Raw genomic sequence first — 19,305 nt, forward strand, 5'->3', positions numbered from 1 at the left:
TCCCCCAACCCTCCTTTCCCCATAATTTTCTAGGGGCAGTATTTTTTATCTTTGTGTCCCTAGAATCTAGTTCAGTAACTTGCACATAGTAGAGTCCCCCCAAAAATACATGTTTAGATAAATAATTACATTATTAAATTCAAGAAAAAGTCATATAATTTTATTTTATTGGCCTTTTCTCTCTTTGTTTTGTTGACCCAACTCAGTGACCCATTTTATTAACCAGGCTTGACTCCAGGTGACTTTTAATTATTTCCAAAATCTCCTCTCAAAAAATTAAGATTTTATATTTTTCTAGATCTTCAAAAATGTACTGTAGATTCTAGGGCAGGGGTCCTTGTCCATTTTCATGACATGGACACATCTGGTATGTTGGGGAAGCCTATGGATCCCGTCTCAGAAAAATGTTTGAAATTACATAAAATAAAATACATAGAATTTAAAAAAATTATACTGAATAACAGATATCAAACTATTTTAAAGAACAAATTTGCAATATTAATATGCAAGGCTTTTTTGCTAATGCACTACTAATCTTTGTGATCTGTAATTGTAAGTTTTTTCCCAAATAAATTTGAAGAAAATGGCTTTCATTACAGCACTGCTAACCATCTAGGTTTTTTAAGAATCTTTTAAAGTACATCATTTATTCCAATCTTTTGTACACAGAAGACCCTCTATAACTTTTGTGAGAGGTAATCACAACATTACTAATGTGTGGATATTAAAATGTCAAACAGAGCCAAACTGGACTTCTGTGAAATTCTAGATCTTTCAGATGATCTAGAATTGTTTTGCTGATCTTTCAAACACCTGCTAAAATTCTGCCCCCAGTGCACCAAGGCGAGGGGTGAACCAAGCACCCAGCCACATCACATATTCTCTCTCTGTGTCTTTCGGCGTCTGCAAGAGCTGGTCTAAAAGTGCAGTTCTGAAATGTGAAAACTGCTAAGCACTTCATCAGATTTCTGCTTCATAAAACATAAAAGTTACAGTGGTTTTGGAAAAAAAGAAAAAAGGTCTGAGAAGCTAATAGGACTTGAAAGCCCTTAACTGAAATGTTGGTGGCACAGGCTCAAGGCACAGAATTACTCATCTGTACAAGAGTGTGTTCCAAAACAGCCCCGCTATGCACCCAGCAGTCACCACACACAGTCCTATCAGCTATCTCAAGATGGAGCCTAAGTCAACCAAAACTTAACATTTCCCTCCAAAACATTCTAGAGAGCTGTGTTCTTAAATGAATGTAAGTTACTCTTCACTGTTTGAGACAATACTCCTTCTTTTTCAAGAAAGTGGAATTCTACTGTCACAAGAGTCATCTGGGTGTTTGTTGTAATATATCTTCAGGTAGCTCCTAGATTTTCAGCCCTTAGATTCTTTGAAGGCCCAGTTGACGCAATGAGGAGCCTCACAGTTTGGACGCAGGTGGCTGGCTTGCGTTCGACAGACTCTAGTATCTTACACTCCCCATGAATTCAAGGAATCCTGGATAACCTGCAATTCACTAATTAATTCTTCCTATGAACACTTCTTGAACACCTAATGTGTACTTGGGCATATCACAGTGAATGAGCCACAGCCTCTGCCTTTAAGTGCATCACAGCTAATCTTAGTCCCTATCACAGCTCAGTGCAAATGCCAATTGCCAAGCCTGAAGTCTGACCCTTAAATGGCCACCAGAGTCCTAACATAACACAACTAAGATGTGTTAGCTGTGTTATAGAAGCTGAAGGAAGGAGGAGGCAGTTGTAGGAAAAAGTTCCTAAACAAAGTGTGTTGTGCAATACAAAGGGCTGTGCTTGAGCTGATTCTAAAAGTTTTGGTTTTCATATTACTAAGAGGATGTATTTGTATTTCTCATTAGCCCAATTGAAAAAAATAGCAACAGGAAGTTTCCCTTGACTTGAGTGAATGTTTGAAACCTGTTTGTATTGTAATATAAATATACAAATTTATATTATATAACATATTATTATTTAGAGAAGTAATGGAGTGTTTCACGTCTTGATTTGGGGCCACTCAGAGGATCAACAGTTATTATAACACTGATCCCAAATTCCAGGGTAGGGGAGGAGTGGGGGGAGAATATGTATATTTCAATACCTTACAAAAATAAATATTTGCCAGCTGCACTTTTAGAAGAAAACTAGAGGTGATGCCAAACGAAACAAATAATAGTAAAGGGTGGCAACCCTTATGCTACTGAGAATCACCATTCTAGACAGTGAGAAGACCCTGAATCTAGCTAAAAGCACAAAGAAAAAAATTGTCCAGCGGCTGAGCTCATTTCCAAAATTGAAAGTCTACTAGCTTGATGTGTGGAACGAGCATTTTCCTCCAGAGTTGGAGAGACCTGGATTTGAATCCCACCTTTGCCTTGTACCCAGTCAGTGGCCTTAGAGAAATTATTGGGCTGGCCAAAAAGTTCATTTGGGTTTGTCTGTAGCCCAAACGAACTTTTTGGCCAACCCACTATTTAACCTGTGTTTCAGTTTCCTCACCTGTAAAATGGGTCTAAAAATATCTATCTCTTAGGATTGTTGTAAAGATTCAGTGAAGTGAATAAAGTTCTTGGCACCAAGTAGGTATATGAAAAATGGTAGTGCCCCTCCCCACCATTTACCATAGCATGCAGGAGGTGGGGAGGGTTGTTCTTGTTTTGTTTTGTTTTGTTTTTTCTAGCAGTGGGTTGGGGAGGGGTGGTTGTTGTTTTAAGAGAATAACTCTTAAAGCCTAGAAGCTATATTTAGGAGACAAGGATTAACAGTGCATAATGACAGTTTAATTCACAATTTCACACTGAATTCTCATATTGCTAAATCTATATCTCTGCATATAGTGATTGCCATCTACCTCATTTGGAGCGCTCATCAAGAATTCTAACAGGTTTCAATTGAACAGTTGGTAACAATGATCGTATCAGACAAGTTCATTTTCTATAAAGAAGTCATGTTCTGTCTTTCTTCTGTGAATGATTTTAGAAAGCAAAGCCAAATTTTACAAAAGCAAAAAATTCAATCAAGAACAGTAAGAAGTCACTCAGTCATTTAATAAGCCTTTGCTTAGCATCCACAATGTGCCTGGCACTGTTCTAGGCTCCAGGGATTCAGACAGGCAGACAAGGGCCCTGCCTTCTTGGAGCTTAACACCCCAGTGACTTCAAAATTGTCTCCAATGTCTTTAACCCTGGATACAGGTGGCACTTCATAAGGAAGCCAATGATTCTGAAGCACATGGGACTCAGCACTGGGAATAATCCTTGCACAGTAAAAAGAATCTGATTCCTTGGAGTCCAGATGTCTAATTCCAGTGGGTCAAATTAAAAAATGAAGAGGACCCATTGAAATGCTTTGAGCTATTCTGAACCCAAAGTAACATTCAGCTGTTGGAATAAGAACAAGACATTCCACTGTTTTTAGACCAGCATTCTTTTCCATATGGAACCAATTTCTTGAAATATCCTTAAGAGTATCTGGAGGCTCAGTGTTATGTGACACTTGAAACTTGAAAGCAGACCATAATGTAATGGTTTAGAATATGGAACTGGTCAAGGGGGGTTAACATTCTAATCTCACAGCCCCACAAACATCACACCCTAGATTCAGCTCGATCATAGACTTGTAAACTTCCCTAGGGCTTAGCTTCCTCTTCCACAAAATGGGAAGGACAGTGGCACCTGTCAGAGTTGGCCAACTGCTATAAAATCTCAGTGGCCTGACATAATAAAAGCTTAATATTCCTGCTTGCTTCATAGCCCAGTGCTGGTTGATGAGGTGACCCTGTCCTACCTCATCAGTCAGGGTCCTGAGTTGATTAATTACATGATTCCAGCACATTCTTGAGCCTTGTCCTCCTCCACATTTCATTGTCAGGTGAGGAGAAGAAACTATGTCAAAGACAACATAGGTTTTGTTTTCTAGACAGACCTTGGAGGGGTAGGGGCTTCCATCCTTCCATCCTTTCTGTCCACACTGCAATGTTCAGGACTCAGTCTCGTGGCTACATGTATCTGCTGGGAGGCTGGGGAGTGTAGACTGACTATGCGCCCTGGAGGGAGAGGAAGTAGAGTTTGGTGAGCACATAGTGGACTTCACCACAATGCTAAATCCAAAAAGCTGTTTGGAGGATTAAGTGAGATGATATACATAAGAACTCATAAAGATCTCTAGATCAATACATATTAATTCTGGAATAATATTAGTTCTGCACTCCTAGCTAGGCTGAGGCCCATCTTCTCCACTCAGCTCATCTTGGATGAGCAGAGAAGGGCAAGGCGGTGACATTATCTTTATGTTACCTGCAGAGACAGCTCCAAAAAGAGAAAGCTACCTACGTCCTCTGCTCCCTTTACCAGGCATCTTAATCTAGAACCATTTTAGATACATTTCATATTATTGAGAGCCATCGTCAAGGAGAAGAGGCCATCTTTTCGTAGTACACTCCCAAATAATACTGGTTCTTTTTGGCAAATGTTTCCCAGAAAAGCTTATCTTATTATTAAATGATGCCTATAGTGTGTGACCTTAAGCTCTGAAAGAAGGTGGGATCACCAGATTGACTCATCCAGATCTGTTCTCCAAGCTGCCACAGAGTGATTTCTTCTAAACAATGTAAATCAGATCATGTCAACATCTGCTTAAAATCCCCCACTGTCTTTCTATTGAGTTTAGAATAAAATCCAAAGGCCTTATGCAGGGTATTCCCCATCCCACGCCCCCAGGATCAGCCCTGCCTCTCTCCAACCTCATCTCACATCTTTCTACTCCTCTCCCTATTCATTCATTCTTTCATTCATTCATTCAACAGCTGTTTATTTAGCCTTGGTTCAGTCCCTGGGGATACCGTAGTAAAATAGACAGGTTCACGGGCCCAGCCACTCCGCGGCATGTGGGATCTTCCCGGACTGGGGCACGAACTCTCAACCACTTTATAGCATTCAACAATCTGGAAAATCCTTTTGATTGTTTGCATGCATTTATTTATTATCTATCTTCCTCTACCACAGTGTAATTCCCACGAGGACAGGATCTTATTTATCTTATTCACTGTAGTGTCCTTAACACCTGTTTCCCTGGCACCAAGTAGAAGCCAAATAAGTATCTGTTGAATGAATGGCTCAAGGAACGAATGAACTGACAGGCAGCAACCAGCACATCTGGTGATGCCCTCAGGCCTGAGGAGAAAGTGTGCTCCGTTTTCCTTCCTGATATCCTGTGCTCATCTGTGTCCCTCTGATTGTGGTTTTGTAGGGAATGACACCACTCCACTGGGCAACTTTCCACAACCGGCCTCAACACACCCAAATGCTGCTGAAGAAGGGGGCAGACCCCACCCTTGTGGATAAAGACTTTAAAACGGCTCTCCACTGGGCTGTGCAGGTGAGAAGTTAGCCAGTGGGCTTGTCTCAAGTATAAATGATGTAAAGCAATGTTAACAATTCTGAGTATGTCAGACCTGAAAGATGGAATTTTCAAAGGTACAGTCCCAGCATTGATATGGACTTTATATGTACAACAGAGCAAGTAAGATACATGCTGCCCTCTTCCCTTCATTCATATCCAGAGCAGCAACAGCAAACCTGTCACTTTGGAGGATTTGGGTGCATCAGTTGCTGAGAAGAAATCCTGCCAAGGTAAAGAGGGGGAGGAGTTACAGAATATCACCCACCTCGGCTGTTACACACACACACACACACACACACACACACACACACACACCCCTCTCTCACTCTCTCTTTCTCCATCTCAATGATTGCTGCTGGCTCACAGTGTACCAGGATAACCCTTCAAAGAATTATTAGGAAAGTCCCTTCAAAGTCTTTGGACCATGACTGTCTTCTTCCTTCCAAATCCTCTGAAGCAGAGTAATTCCAGGTGACCCTGAACAGTGGTACTCTGACCAGTGAAAATTGTGGCTCATAATCCTACCTCACTATCCCAAAAGGGAGTCTGTATCAGTACACATGGCCAGAGAAATCAGAAATCTACAGTCCAAGGTGGGGAAAACTGGGACTTCCCGGTGGTCCAGTGGTTGAGACTCCACCTTCTAATGCAGGGGGTACAGGTTTGATCCCTGGTCTGGGGTTCCACATGCTGTGCGGTGCAGTGCAGCCAAAAATTTAAAAAAAACACAAAACCCAAAGAGGGGAAAACTGAGACTAAGGTGAAAGAATGACCATAGCTAACATTTATTGAAGTGTCTTCTAAGGAAATCATTCAAAGGGAATTATTAACTAAGAGTTATCTATTCTGTCCTTGAGAGGAGAGCGATACTATGCATCCTTTCAACAAACTTGCTAGCCCATTCTGTCTTTTCATGCCTAACCTAGACATCCCCACTGTTTATTTCTATCAGCCCAATAAGGGCACCCTTGCGGAACTGCTGCCAGGATCCCTGTGATTCTGCACGCCCTGATGGTGGTTTCACTCAGGTGTTTTCACATGCCACACACAGCAGAGAAGGGCACCTGGCACTTTCAGGGTTGGCATGTGTGCCTGAGATAAGGGCAAAACAGAAGTGATTTGGAAACTACTCTGTTTTTGTTCCTACAAATTTGGCTTCAGTTACCCTGTAGCAGGGCCAGCCCTGCAAAGCTGTGAAGTGAACAAAGCATGTTTTTGTCATCCTCACCTGCCCTTAGCACCCTCCTCCATACTTTCAGTATCTAATCAGCTGCGCTCGTGCCAGTCCCTGCCCAGAGCCCAGTCCTCTGGCTGGTCAGGGGTCACCATTGGAGCAGTGGCCCCAGGGCAGCCTGGCTGGGCAGCCAAGATTTATCCCACATGTGTTGGCTCTCAACTAAGGTGAGAGTGGTATCAGAATCAAGCATTTTCTGTATATTCACTCCCATCGCCCCTGTTCTCTGATTTCACAGATCTGGGATGGGGCTCATGCATGTGCATTTTAAAAATCTCCCCGGGTAATTCTGACTGATATACCTCCTCTGCTCCACCTTCCTCTACCACAGCCCAGTTTAGAGCTGCTGCTTGGGAGATGGCTTTGCAATCGAATCATCAGCAGTGCTTGTAAAACAACAGGTTCCCAGACCCCACTCCAGACCCCTTCTGGGTTGGGCTCTCCATGGGTGGGAACCCTTGTTTTGATCTTCCAAGAGGCAATTTGGCAAAATCCAAAGAAAAATGTGCCCAACTCAGAAGATCTGAGTTTGCATTAACAGACCTGGCTTTGTTCTGAAGAGTCACCTAAATCTGCTTGGCTTAACTGTAGGTGTATCTCTGGGGCATGAATGAGACCATGCGCATGACAGTGATGTGTAATATTCTTTGTAACTGGAAGAGATTATCGTTTTTATGATGGCTCCCAATTTCCTCCATGAAAGCTTAGTTATCATACCCACACCTACATACTGCGTTCTTTCTCTTTACTAAATGTTATAGCTTTTAACCTGCTACGTTGATTTCAGTCCTGTCTGCACATTAGAATCATCTGAAGAGCTTTTAGGCAAAACTGATACCCAAGCCTCACACCCTTAGTTTTTCAGTCAGTTTGTCTGGGGTGGAGCCTGGGTGTCAGTAATTTTTAAAGTTTTCCCTTCCTCCAGGAGATTGTAATGTCCACCTGGGGTTGAAAACCACTGTGATAAATGAATTCGTATTAATGGGTTCTAAAACCTTAGCTACTCCTACCTAAGATATTTACATTTTGACCATGATTTTATATAATAAGCTTAATGCCTCACACATTTATGGACTCAATAGCTTAATAAATATTTCATGAGAAAAAAAAATTTCATGAGCACCTATTCTGCATCTGGCATTGTGGGGAGAAAGATTTAGAAGACAGGTTCCTTCTAGGACCCCTACAATTTTAGGTAATATTGCATGTGCTTATGTGTGAGGAGTTAGCATACAATTTTCTGAGGAAGGTGTTCACAGTTTCTTCAACTCTTCAATGAGGATCTGTAACTACCCCCCACCCTCGCCAAAAGGTTAAGAATCACACTCTGGAGGAACTGTACACCGTCTTCCTCCCCTGCGGTTAGCAGTAAAATTCAGAAGTGGTGTGTTCTGCCCTTAACTATGCGAAGAAGACTGAGGGTAATTCCAAATGTCAGCTGCAACCGGGATTATACTTGCCACCGTTAGCCTTCTTCTTCATTTATAACTCAGGGCCAGCACTGTGTTCCTCATAAAGTTTTTCCACATAAATGAGTCTATTTCCCATTGTCATTAATTCCTTTCACTGAACTTCCTGCTTTTCTCTTCAACTATATGAGACCATATTTAAAGCTATAGCACTTTGAACTAATAAAGCTTCTGTATTTGACCCAGGCAACCAAAGCAGTAAAGATTTGAAACATTGGGCCCAAAAAGTAAACTAAGTTTCACTTCTGCCCCCATTTCTTGGGTCCCTTGGTAGCTGGTGGTGCCCTCCTGTGGGCCCATTGCCCTTGTTCACCTCCCCCATCTGCCCAGGAGACCAGATTGCATGGCTCTCTCTGGGCTAACACTGAGCAGAACTCTGTCCCTATCTGCATCCAGTCTCCCTTGATGGAATCTCAGCCCTTCGGGGCATGTTCTTGCCTATCTGTGATGACACTAGCTTATCAGGACTCTACACAGGTATCTCTCGGACTCATCTTCCTCTCACTCCTCAACACTGCAGAAATTTAGTCGTTAATCTTTTTCTCATTCTCCTTTCCTCAGAAAGCCCATCGGTTCCTAAGGCTTCGACTATCATTCTACTCAGAATTTCCTCAGATCAAAATCCAGCCCTGACCTCTCTTGAACGTTAAACTCACATTTCCAGCTCTACCAGGCATCTTCCCATAATTTCCCATGGACACGTCAAACTCAGCATGTTCAAACTGAATCCGTGATCTCTCCTTCCCGTCACATTCCCATCCACCCGTAGCCCAAGCCAAAGGCCATCATGTGGCCCATGGACACTGCTTCCTTATCATCCTTCATGTGTAATTGGTTATCAAGACCTCTGGATTCCACCTCCTCAGGCCTCACATCTCTGTGTACTCCTTTCTATCCCCACTGTATAGATCGGGGCCCCAGCAGGAAACAACCCACTCGGATGGGATTATTTGAGCATAGATTCATAAAGAGGCTATTTACACACAACAGCAGGTTGCCATTAGGGCATCTGGGAGGGCATGGGAGGGAGCAGTTACTAAGACACAGCAAAAGCTGTAGCTGTAGGAAAGGGCCTAGGACTGAAACTGTAGACTTTGATGGAACGGTCAAACTGTGGCCTAGCAGGGAGGGAACTGGAGGATAAATGCCCCAATCGCTCTTTCCTCCTACATCCATCTTCCGTCAGTACCACTCACTGGCCAATCCCAACCAGAAGCCAAAGGGCAAAGGGCCCATTTGATGCAGTTCATACATGCTAAAGGATGAAAAGCAGGATGAAAAAAGATGGAGAGTTAACCGGGAAGAACAAATGGAGACAATTTAGTACACCTACCATCAGTGTCTTAGATCAAGCTTCCCCTGTCTCGCACCTGAACAGTTTCAGTATCTGTATTCCTACTTTCAGCCCTTTCCTTCTCCAATCTATTCTCACATTGCACCAAGTGCTCTTTCTACAAATCACAAAGGAATGTACTAATGTAACTGTTACTACAACAAAACAATTATGGTCACTGCTGGTTCTTGGCTCAAAAACCTTCACCAAGTGCCATTTTCTGGTAAAGAACAAACTCCTTGACTTGCACTTACTGCCATGAACAAGCTCTCTGCAACCCACCCCACTCCCTGCCCTTTCCTCTTCAAGCCATATAGGCTCTACTCCAACCATACTAGAATAATAGTAATCTCCTCAGTACATCGTAAAGATTCATCCTGTCTTCCCCTTGGTCATGCGCTTCCCTTTTGGTGAAATACTTCTTTCTTCTTGCAATCCCTGCATCATCCCTTCTAACTGCAGAATTTATACTTGTTCTTCCTTATTTCTCAAGGCCCAACTAAGTTCACCCTCTTCGTTGAGCTCCCTTTCAGAATTTTTCCCTCCGTCTAGCACTTCCTTACTTCTATTACTGGTGTTACAATCAGTGGGGTGCCTATGTCTCCTCTTCTAGACTATGTGCTTAAGGGCAGTGTGCCTTACTCATCCAGATGTCTTTCAAGATCCAGAACAGATCTTTGTGAACACCAAAAAGGTGTTCACTGAATTCAGTTCAATAAGCTTATCCATCCCAAACCAGTGGGAATAGTGGCTTATTGGATTCTTTTTGTGAAATACCATTTTCAGCTTAATCAAAACTTCTAGGAATGCAATACCTTAGTATTTTTTTTTTTTTTTTTTTTTTTTTTTTTTTTTTTTTGGCTGCATTGGGTCTTTGTTGCTGCGTGTGGGCTTTCTCTAGTTGTGGCAAGCGGGGGATACTCTTCGTTGCGGTGCACAGGCTTCTCGTTGTGGTGACTTCTCTTGCTGCAGAGCACGGGATCTAGGCACATGGGCTTCAGTAGTTGTGGTGCACAGGCTCGGGAGTTGTGGCTCGCGGGCTCTAGAGCACAGGCTCAGTAGTTGTGGCGCATGGGCTTGGTTGTTCTGCCGCGTGTGGAATCTTCCCAGACCAGGGATCGAACCTGTGTCCCCTGCATTGGCAGCTGCCTTAACCAGTGCACCACCAGGGAAGTCCACGTGCCTTAGTCCATGTGGCTTAGTATCAAGGAGTTTTTTCTAATGATTGGAATTCTAGGATAGATATGATGGCAGGTCAGTGAGAAGGGCAAGTATCTACTGCCCCTCAAATCTCACCTCTAGCTCCTTCCTGCTAAACCTAGAAAATGTGTTTATCTGGAATCTTCCTCAGCAGTACTCTTCTTTCAGTGCATTTTTCAAGGGAGGTTAGAAAGAAAAGAACTGCAGTAATATAAAACTATTTCATGTTTGTTCATTCAGTATGTGGTTATGTGGTTAAGGAAATTATACACATACACATACCCTTGGAGCTCTTGAATATAACCATCAACCCCAGTGCCTGAGACTGATTTGGTCCAGCATGGAATCCTCCTCCTTCCCGTGGTGGCCAAGATCTGTGGTCAACTGTTTGAACTGTATCAAAATCCTGTAAGTATACTTTAAATATATTCAGAGTGCCAAAGGATAATTACAAATGCCATAGACCAGTGGATCCAGTTCACAGATGGAAGAGCCTTAGAACTGGAAAGGACCACACAAGTCATTTAGTCCAACCCCTCAGTTCACAGGTGGTGAAACTAGTGCACAGGGAGGTTATCATTACCCAAACACACCCCACGCCCACAGAAAGCCCAGAGTAAACAAAGAGAAAGTCAAATTTATGAAATCAACCCCATTACCCTGGGAGCAAAGACTGAGCTGTCTTGAAGGGTAGCCTAAGTTAAAGTGGCCTGCATGTGTCAGCTCCCCAGTGCTTGGTTGCAGAGAAGAAGGGGATGAGGTAGACAGAGAAGAGACAGGAACTCACCTAGGAGTAAACATAAGTGAGGAAAGAAGCGAAAAGAGAGTGAAAGGCGGGAGATAGTGAGAAAAAGAAAGGGAAGCTAAGAAAAGGATGAGTAACGTTCTATTTCGTTTGGCTTTGCCCATAGTTGGTAAGGCTTGTTTTTATTTATTTATGCATTGTTCAGCAAATATTTATTATGAGTTACTCTTTGCTAGACTCCATTTCAGCAGAAAGATTCCCAGTCATAGGTGTGGCAAGGGCAATGCAGAGATGTCCTAGAGACTGTCACCTTGCCAGACAGCTAGAAGCAGAAGCTAGACGCTGTCTACACACTAACACAGCAGGGAAGGAGGTTTCATGGGGGGCTTTTCCATATTAATCATTAGAGCACCTGTGAAATGAAGTAGTTCAGCAGCTGAGGGTCACCATGCCTCACTGCCCCACCCCCCCATTTCTAACTTCCACTAGCTCTCCAGGAGAGTCAGCCCCAGGCTTTGGGATACAGCAGCCTCTGGAGTCAGGCCAAGCAGAAAGCCTGGGTCCAAAGGGGCTAACCATGAAGATGGTCCTGACTCCATGCCAGGATATTGGGCCCCTTTGTCCTCTAGTTAGCCCCAAACCCTCAACTCTCAAGTGTTCACGCTATACAAACTAGTAAAACTTCCCCTCCAGCTCCATTCCAGTCTAACACATCTGGCTCCAGCTGAACTTACTGGCCAGTGTTCTCATAGCACAAAACCACCCAGCCCTTTAAAAGGGCCATGTGACCTAAAACCCTTACGTCTGCTTTGTACAGTCACTGTCATGTGACAAACAGACCCCTACCTCCAAGAGAAGGATGGAGATTGGAGTTCCCTCCCTGAAGAACCCACCATAGAATTAATGCTGCCAACACATTAACAAATAAACAACTAGTCCTGAATCTTGCGTTAAGACTCCTTGGGAGATCACCTAGAATAAAAAGAGTCTACAGTCGGGACTTCCCTGGTGGCGCAGTGGTTAAGAATCCGCCTACCAATGCAGGGGACACAGGTTCGAGCCCTGGTCCGGGAAGATCCCACCTGCCTCAGAGCAACTAAGCCCGTGCGCCACAACTACTGAGCCTGAGCTCTGCAGCCTGCAAGCCACAACTACTGAGCCCGCGTGCCACAAGTACTGAAGCCCGCAGCCTAGAGCCCGTGCTCCACCGCAGTGAGAAGCCCGCTCACCGCAACAAAGAGTAGACCCCGCTCGCCGCAACTAGAGAAAGCCCGTGTGCAGCAACGAAGACCCAACGCAGCCAAAAATAAATAAATAAATGAATAAGAGTCCGTGCTCCACCGCAGTGAGAAGCCCGCTCACCGCAACAAAGAGTAGACCCTGCTCGCCGCAACTAGAGAAAGCCCGTGTGCAGCAACGAAGACCCAACGCAGCCAAAAATAAATAAATAAATGAATAAGAGTCTACGATCAAGAGACTGGAATCTTGTTTTTTCTCAGTCTCCTGTAGCAAAATTCCTGTACGTTAATTCAACTTCCTTCTTGGCAAGGCTTCTTGCGAATTCCCCTCCCTCATGAGGTATAAAGAGAAAATGACTAGGACTCGGTAGTTCACAGCAGTTTTCAGAGTACATGAAGGCACTTTATGGATTACCCATGGACGAAAAGAACAAAAATGCAGCAAAAATAAGTAAATCCACAATCTCATTTGGCCACCCAGTGTAGATTTCTAGAGCTCCATAATATCTATACAATATGCTTCCCCTGTTGAATGATATTCCCACCAAACAGAAACCCACTCTCCATTCTTCCTAAGGGCCCTTCTGGGCAGCATCCCATTTCTTCTCTCCTGGTGCTTCCTGGTGTCTGTGACCAAGGCTTCCCAGGCCTGGAGACTCCCTTTGACTGACACTCAGCCCATTTTGCCAAGAAGGGAATGCTGTTACCAGGAGACCACTGAGCCAGGGACTCAGCTCACAAACTAATACTCTCCAGGGCTCTCTCAAATTCTTGTGAGGGTGCACCGTGGCAACCCTCCTAGGAAAGGTTTTGAAAGCACCTAATGTTGGAAGAAGGTCTCAGTTGGCAAGACGCACTTCATTGCTACTGATGTTGCTGATCCCAACAGCAGTTTTCGCTTAAATTCCTCCCATATGAACATGCAGGATCAAATAAATAGACCGTACTTTTAACTGGAGAGAAAATGGTGTAGTGGTGAAATACAAGGGCTCTGCAGACAGTCCTGGCTTTGCCACCTCTTGGCTGTGACAGTGGCAACTTAATCCCTCTGTGCCTCCAATTTCTCCTCTACGATATGGGGATGATAAGAGTACCGACCTCATGAAGTTGTTGTCAGGATTAAATGAGTTAGAACGTGGAAATGCAGTGCTGGGCACAGAACGTTCACTCAGTAAACATTGCTATCACCATTACTCCTGGGAGGCTATTCTTACAAAGAAAAAAAAAAAAGGCAATGACAATGCTGTAAGTAAGGGCCAGGTTTAGAGACAAAGGAATTGTCTGGAAGATTCAGGACAAAAGGCATTTTGGAGGAAAAGTGTAAGGGGGTGGAATTTCTCTTATTCAGAAAAACCATGTAAGACTCCAGCTTGCAAGGGAAATGCTGTCTGGGACTGTCTGGTCAGGAACTCAGAAGAGGCCCACTGAGATGTGCTGGGCCGCAGCCTCTATCTCAGCTGGCTGCTTCCAGAATGGCTCCTCTGTGGGTCAGGCAAGGAGAGGGGAAGACAGTGTGTAAGAAGTAAGTTTTGTTTTTTCCATCTGTGCTTGACACTCCATCCCACACAGAAGGAGAACCGTGACAGAATGTTTTGCTGTTTGAATCACTGTGGCAACCTGAATTCCTTTGCTCTTCCAGGAAACCATAAACAAAATCAATTCATTGAGTGGACACTCTTTTTTGCTTCTGTTTTCCTTCTCCAATGGCTAGTGCTTCTTAAAAGGGGAGAGGGGTCTCTTGATTGTTTTAAATATACCGTATTTCAGACCCCTCAAAATATGTTTACGTAACATCAGGTGAAAGAACCTTAGAAAAGCTGATAAAGCAGGCATGAAAGCTTAGATGTGTTCACTGTAGCCACCTTTTGATGACAGGCATGCCATAGAACTAAAGTCATTGATCTGAATTATTTAAAAGTCATTGTGAGACAAAGGAAGAATGGAGGGAGAAAGAGGATGTAAGGGGGAAGGTGAGAAGGAAAAAAGGAAAAAGGTTGCAGGCAGGGCCCACTTTATGGGTGTGTGACCAGTAAAGCCACAGATGCCCCACACTCAGCAGGGAGCTCTGTGCTCCGGGTATAATGCTCTGTGGCCATCTGAAAATTCTCAGTAATTCTGTCGTTGAATCTGTGTTTTGTATGTTAAGTCTAATAGGACACTGGAGCCTCAGCTCACACAGTCCCACCTCCCTGCTGCCCTGGGACAGATGCTCAGGCCCCAGCTCCTTAGTCCCCTGGCAGGGGTCTGGGCACAGACTCAGGGAGTGTCAGGATTGAGCATGTGCTGAGTTGCAAGATGGGGCCCTAGGCACCTGTGAGGGTTTGCAATCACCGTGAGAATGTCCAGCCCAAGGGAGTGTGACACTAAATAGCAAATAAAAATCGCAATGACAGGTCCAGAGAGACACCATAGAAGAAGGGAATACATTATTCCTCTGCCATGTGAGCAGGGGCCTCCACATTTCCCCTGGGCCCCATAAATTATGTAGCTGGCCCTGGTTGTAACATTTAAAACCCACTCAGCACTCTTGCTGGGGCTCAAAGTTGAGAGCTTTGAGTGCCCTGAGCCTTTGGTCCTGCAAGAGGTTGCAGAACTTGTATCAGCTGCGGTCCCCTGATACAGTGGGAGCACACTCGAGGGTTCACTGTGTAATGGTTCCCTGTGAAGCCACGCTGAGTAACGGGATATCCAGAGAGTCCTCAGTGCAAACAGGGAGAGGGGAGGGAAAGGAAGAGGAAAAGCAAAAATGAAAGGGTGCTGTTCCACAGAATTGTGCAAACTGACTCAGAGGTTCTAAAAGACAGCCCTGGGGTCAAATAAACTGGGATAATAAAGTGGGAGGAATGCCAAAAGAAATGTTACATGGGAAAATTTATTAGGAGGTGGCTGTGGAATAGCACTTGGAATGTATTAGAATTGCAGTTTTAAAAAAGTTCAACACTCTCAGCTGATTCACTTTGTTATAAAGCAGAAACTAACACACCATTGTAAAGCAATTATACTCCAATAAAGATGCTAAAAAAAAAAAAAATGTTCAACACTCTTTCTGCCCAGGACCCTGAGCCTGGCACGTGACCTGGCTCCTGGCCCCCAGAACTAGAGCATGTCTCTGCCATTTCTGTAACCTGCTCCTCACGCCTCCTAGAGACCTCCATTCTTCCCGTAAGACCTGCTGCGTGGAGATGCAGTGTCTCTATAGATTCACTGAGAAAATTAAAATGCTGATGAATTATTTGGACTGTTTTATAATCTTTACACAGATATCAGGAGAAATCTGAAAGATAAGACTTTTCCACTGTGTGAGATAAAACTAGAATTTACTGGCCATTGAGGATTTATTGTCATCTAAAATTGCAAATGCTTATGCAGTGTTTTTTGTATTTTTCAGTCCAATGAAAGATAACATGCACAGCATTTACTTACTTATTTGTTCAAGCTGAAGAGATGTAGGACACTCTCAAGAAAGAGCTGGTGACTTTTAAGGCTGGGACAGGTTACTAAAAAGAGTGTAGAGTAGCCTCCCTTCAAAGATGAGATAAGGGCTTCCCTGGTGGTGCAGTGGTTGAGAATCCGCCTGCCAATGCAGGGGACATGGGTTCGATCCCTGGCCCTGGGAGGTCCCACATGCCACAGAGCAACTAAGCCCGTGCGCCACAACTACTGAAGCCTGTGCACCCTAGAGACCATGCTCTGCAACAAGAGAAGCCACCGCAATGAGAAGCCCACGTACTGCACTGCAAGGAAGAGTAGCCCCCGCTCACGGAAACTAGAGAAAGCCCATGCACGGCAATGAAGACCCACAGAGCCAAAAAAAAAAAAAAAGATAAGATAAAAACTTATTATACACCTACACAGAAAGAAGAACCCCGTTTAGATGGTTGCCTAAAATTCTTTCCTTTTCATACTTATTTGTTTTTATTTCTTTTTATCGATTAGCTACTAAATTATGACCCACTTCTTTTCACAAAGGATTTTTGACAATTAGATTACATGCAATTTATAGCAATTTGACCATTACCAGATCATTCTGATCATCATTATGTCACTAGTCAGTACTCATCATAGTCATTTTGTTAACATTAAAATTAACTCTGCCAGCTTCTCAGGGGTTAACCTCTACAGCAAGTAGGGGAAACAAAACGAATATATTTAATGAGGAAGTCATCTAGGTGGCCCACCCATTGTGCTAGCTCTGATGTCAGTCAATTACACCTGTATTTAAGTCCTCCTTAGTTCACTGATTATGGAAGACAATTTAGCTCCTACAGGAGACAAAAATCCCTGCAGTGACTTGAGACAAGTGGAAATTTGTTTGTGGGTTTGATAAAATGAATTTTATTTTTTTGTTGTTTTGAATTTTTTTGCTTTGAATTTTTATCTTAATTTGCATAGAGAGGGAAGAGCACTGGATTGTACCTAATGAGCTTTCTTTGACTCTGTTTTCCAGAGTGGAAATAGAATTCTGTGTTCCATCATTCTGAGCCATCACCAGGGTCCGTCCATAATCAACTACGACGATGAGAGTGGGAAGACGTGTGTGCACATCGCCGCAGCAGCAGGTTTCAGTGACATCATCAACGAGCTGGCAAGATTCCCTGAGTGCAACCTGCAGGCTCTGGATGTGGACGACAGGTATCCATGGCAACTCAGAAATGTGGGGAACTACCAGTCATCTTTTCCAAATTTTAATCTCAAAGAAGATGTTTAAGGAGTTATCCTGTATGACTATAGCCTTACTGCCAGTAATATTTATACATGTGCTTGTGACAATAAAAGCTGCTCTATTTTAGTCAGGGCAGGAAAAATCATTGTTATGAAGAGAAACACCATGACTGTACAGTACTGTCAGACTTTCCACTTTTTGCTAACCGTTCTCAGTGTTCTCAGAAGGCCTTCTGTATATCAGCTTCCTGCTATAGGCGCTTTTTGTTTTTAACAGTAAGTCTTAATTCTTTTCCTTTGTTCCTGGATTATGTCATAAAGTCAACAAGCTCTTGTTATCCAGAGAAGAGCATAATAGAGGCTTTGTGTTCAGAACTAGATGTGACCTTATCAGGGTTCTGCTTTGGGTTTCTTCAGTAATTAAAGATGTATTTGCATAGAAAAGGAAGCTGAGTCCAGAAAGGTAAAGAGACTTGCCTCAGAGGTATTTAGCAACTAACTGAAAACTTGTACCCTTGACTTCTAAACAGAGCTTTTTACCTACATGCCCTTCATCCATAATCAACTGTTAGAACTTTTCAATTACTATGTGTATCTAACCTTTCTTTCAGTTAGGCATAGACTCAATGGAAATATAAGAATAATATAACAACAAATAAGACTATTGAAAATGAGTATAAGGCTTGTACACCACGTATAGTTTTGTTTACCTTTTTCTATTGAAGTGCAAATCTAGCCATCTACTTATCATGATTTTAGATGCCCCAAGAAGCGCTTCCTACTTCCTGATATCTGAAATCCTTATAACACAGGGGGAAAAAATTCTTGGGTTCCAGTAAGTCTCAGAAGCTGGAGATGGTTAACATGATGACTTTAATTAAAATTAAGGTATAAATCATTGAAAGTAGACCTTTTCCTAAGAGCAGATGTTGAACTTGAGCAGGTAAGAAAGTAATAGGACTTAGTTACATGAGGAGAAAAGGTGAATGATCCAAAAAGAGAAGAAAAGAACACATCTAGGAAAAGAGGGCTAGAAAACAGTTTGCCTACTTCAAAATACTTGTAGAACCAGCGCTGAATAGAGTATTTCCCACTTTGCATTATCACATGCTTAGCAGAGAAAATTTATTTCCCCCAGCCTCAGGGAAGAAGAAAAAACCAAGGGCAGAAAGAAAAGGCAAAAGATTGGGTCCTACAAGGGTTCAAAGTGAAGTAAAATCTCAAGAAAGGTCTAGTTCCTGCTCCAAAGTTCAGTTCATGTGTTGCATGCACTAATCAAATCCTGCTCTTCATTTTGTTTCAGTTTCTGCATCCTGCATTGTGTAGCTGTGCCTTCACATTGAAACTGTAAGCTTGTATTAGTATAGAATTTTTCAAAATTTTCATAGGTTTAAGTACTTAACGCATTTGCAATAATTGTGACTTTGCTTTCCTTCTTTTTTTTTTTTTCCCCCAGTGGAGAGACAGTTTTTGAGGAAAGAGAAGAAAAATAAGGCAATGATTTAAAAAAAACAAAAACGAGGATGAGGGAAAATATGGGGAAACTAGTCCTCCTAGATATTAAAACACATCATAAATCTATGACATTTAAAACACGGTGGTACTAGCCTAAGACTGATGGCACAGAACACATAACTCATAAATAGCCTGTGTAGCTTAAATGTCCCAAATTTCATCAGTCTATGAGGTCATACTTTCCTTTAGTACCCAAGTCATTTATTTTCAGGAGGGAGAGTCTTTTATCAAACTCTCCTACTTACACATATCTGGGAATTATCTAGAGAATGTTTGCGTGTTCCATAAATCGTTCCTTGGCTTCTGACACTCCAGCCAACACTGCATTCTTGTACCCATCATCTCCTGCCCTTCAGAGACCACCTCATCGCCCACTGCTTGTCTCTGATGAATTTCTTCTGAATCATGGGCCCTGATTCTCCAGCTCCTCACTGTGATAGCTGAGTCCAGTCTGCTATGTTTGTAGGACTATCCTGAAGCTTAGAGATAAGAAAGGAACTACAG

The 19,305-nt window shown here is 43.1% G+C and overlaps 1 protein-coding gene across 1 annotated transcript in view; it reads left to right on the forward strand.

Moving 5' to 3' along the window:
- The window catches only part of ANKRD55 (ankyrin repeat domain 55), a 100,790-nt gene that overhangs the window by 63,043 nt on the left and 18,442 nt on the right, over positions 1–19,305 (forward strand). Inside the window, exons 6-7 of the mRNA XM_060007036.1 lie at positions 5,253–5,381; positions 17,072–17,256. Of these exons, the coding sequence (XP_059863019.1) occupies positions 5,253–5,381; positions 17,072–17,256 (314 nt within the window). The remainder of the gene's footprint in view (positions 1–5,252; positions 5,382–17,071; positions 17,257–19,305) is intronic.

This window comes from Delphinus delphis, chromosome 3, assembly GCF_949987515.2.
Source record: "Delphinus delphis chromosome 3, mDelDel1.2, whole genome shotgun sequence".
Lineage (NCBI taxonomy): Eukaryota > Metazoa > Chordata > Mammalia > Artiodactyla > Delphinidae > Delphinus > Delphinus delphis.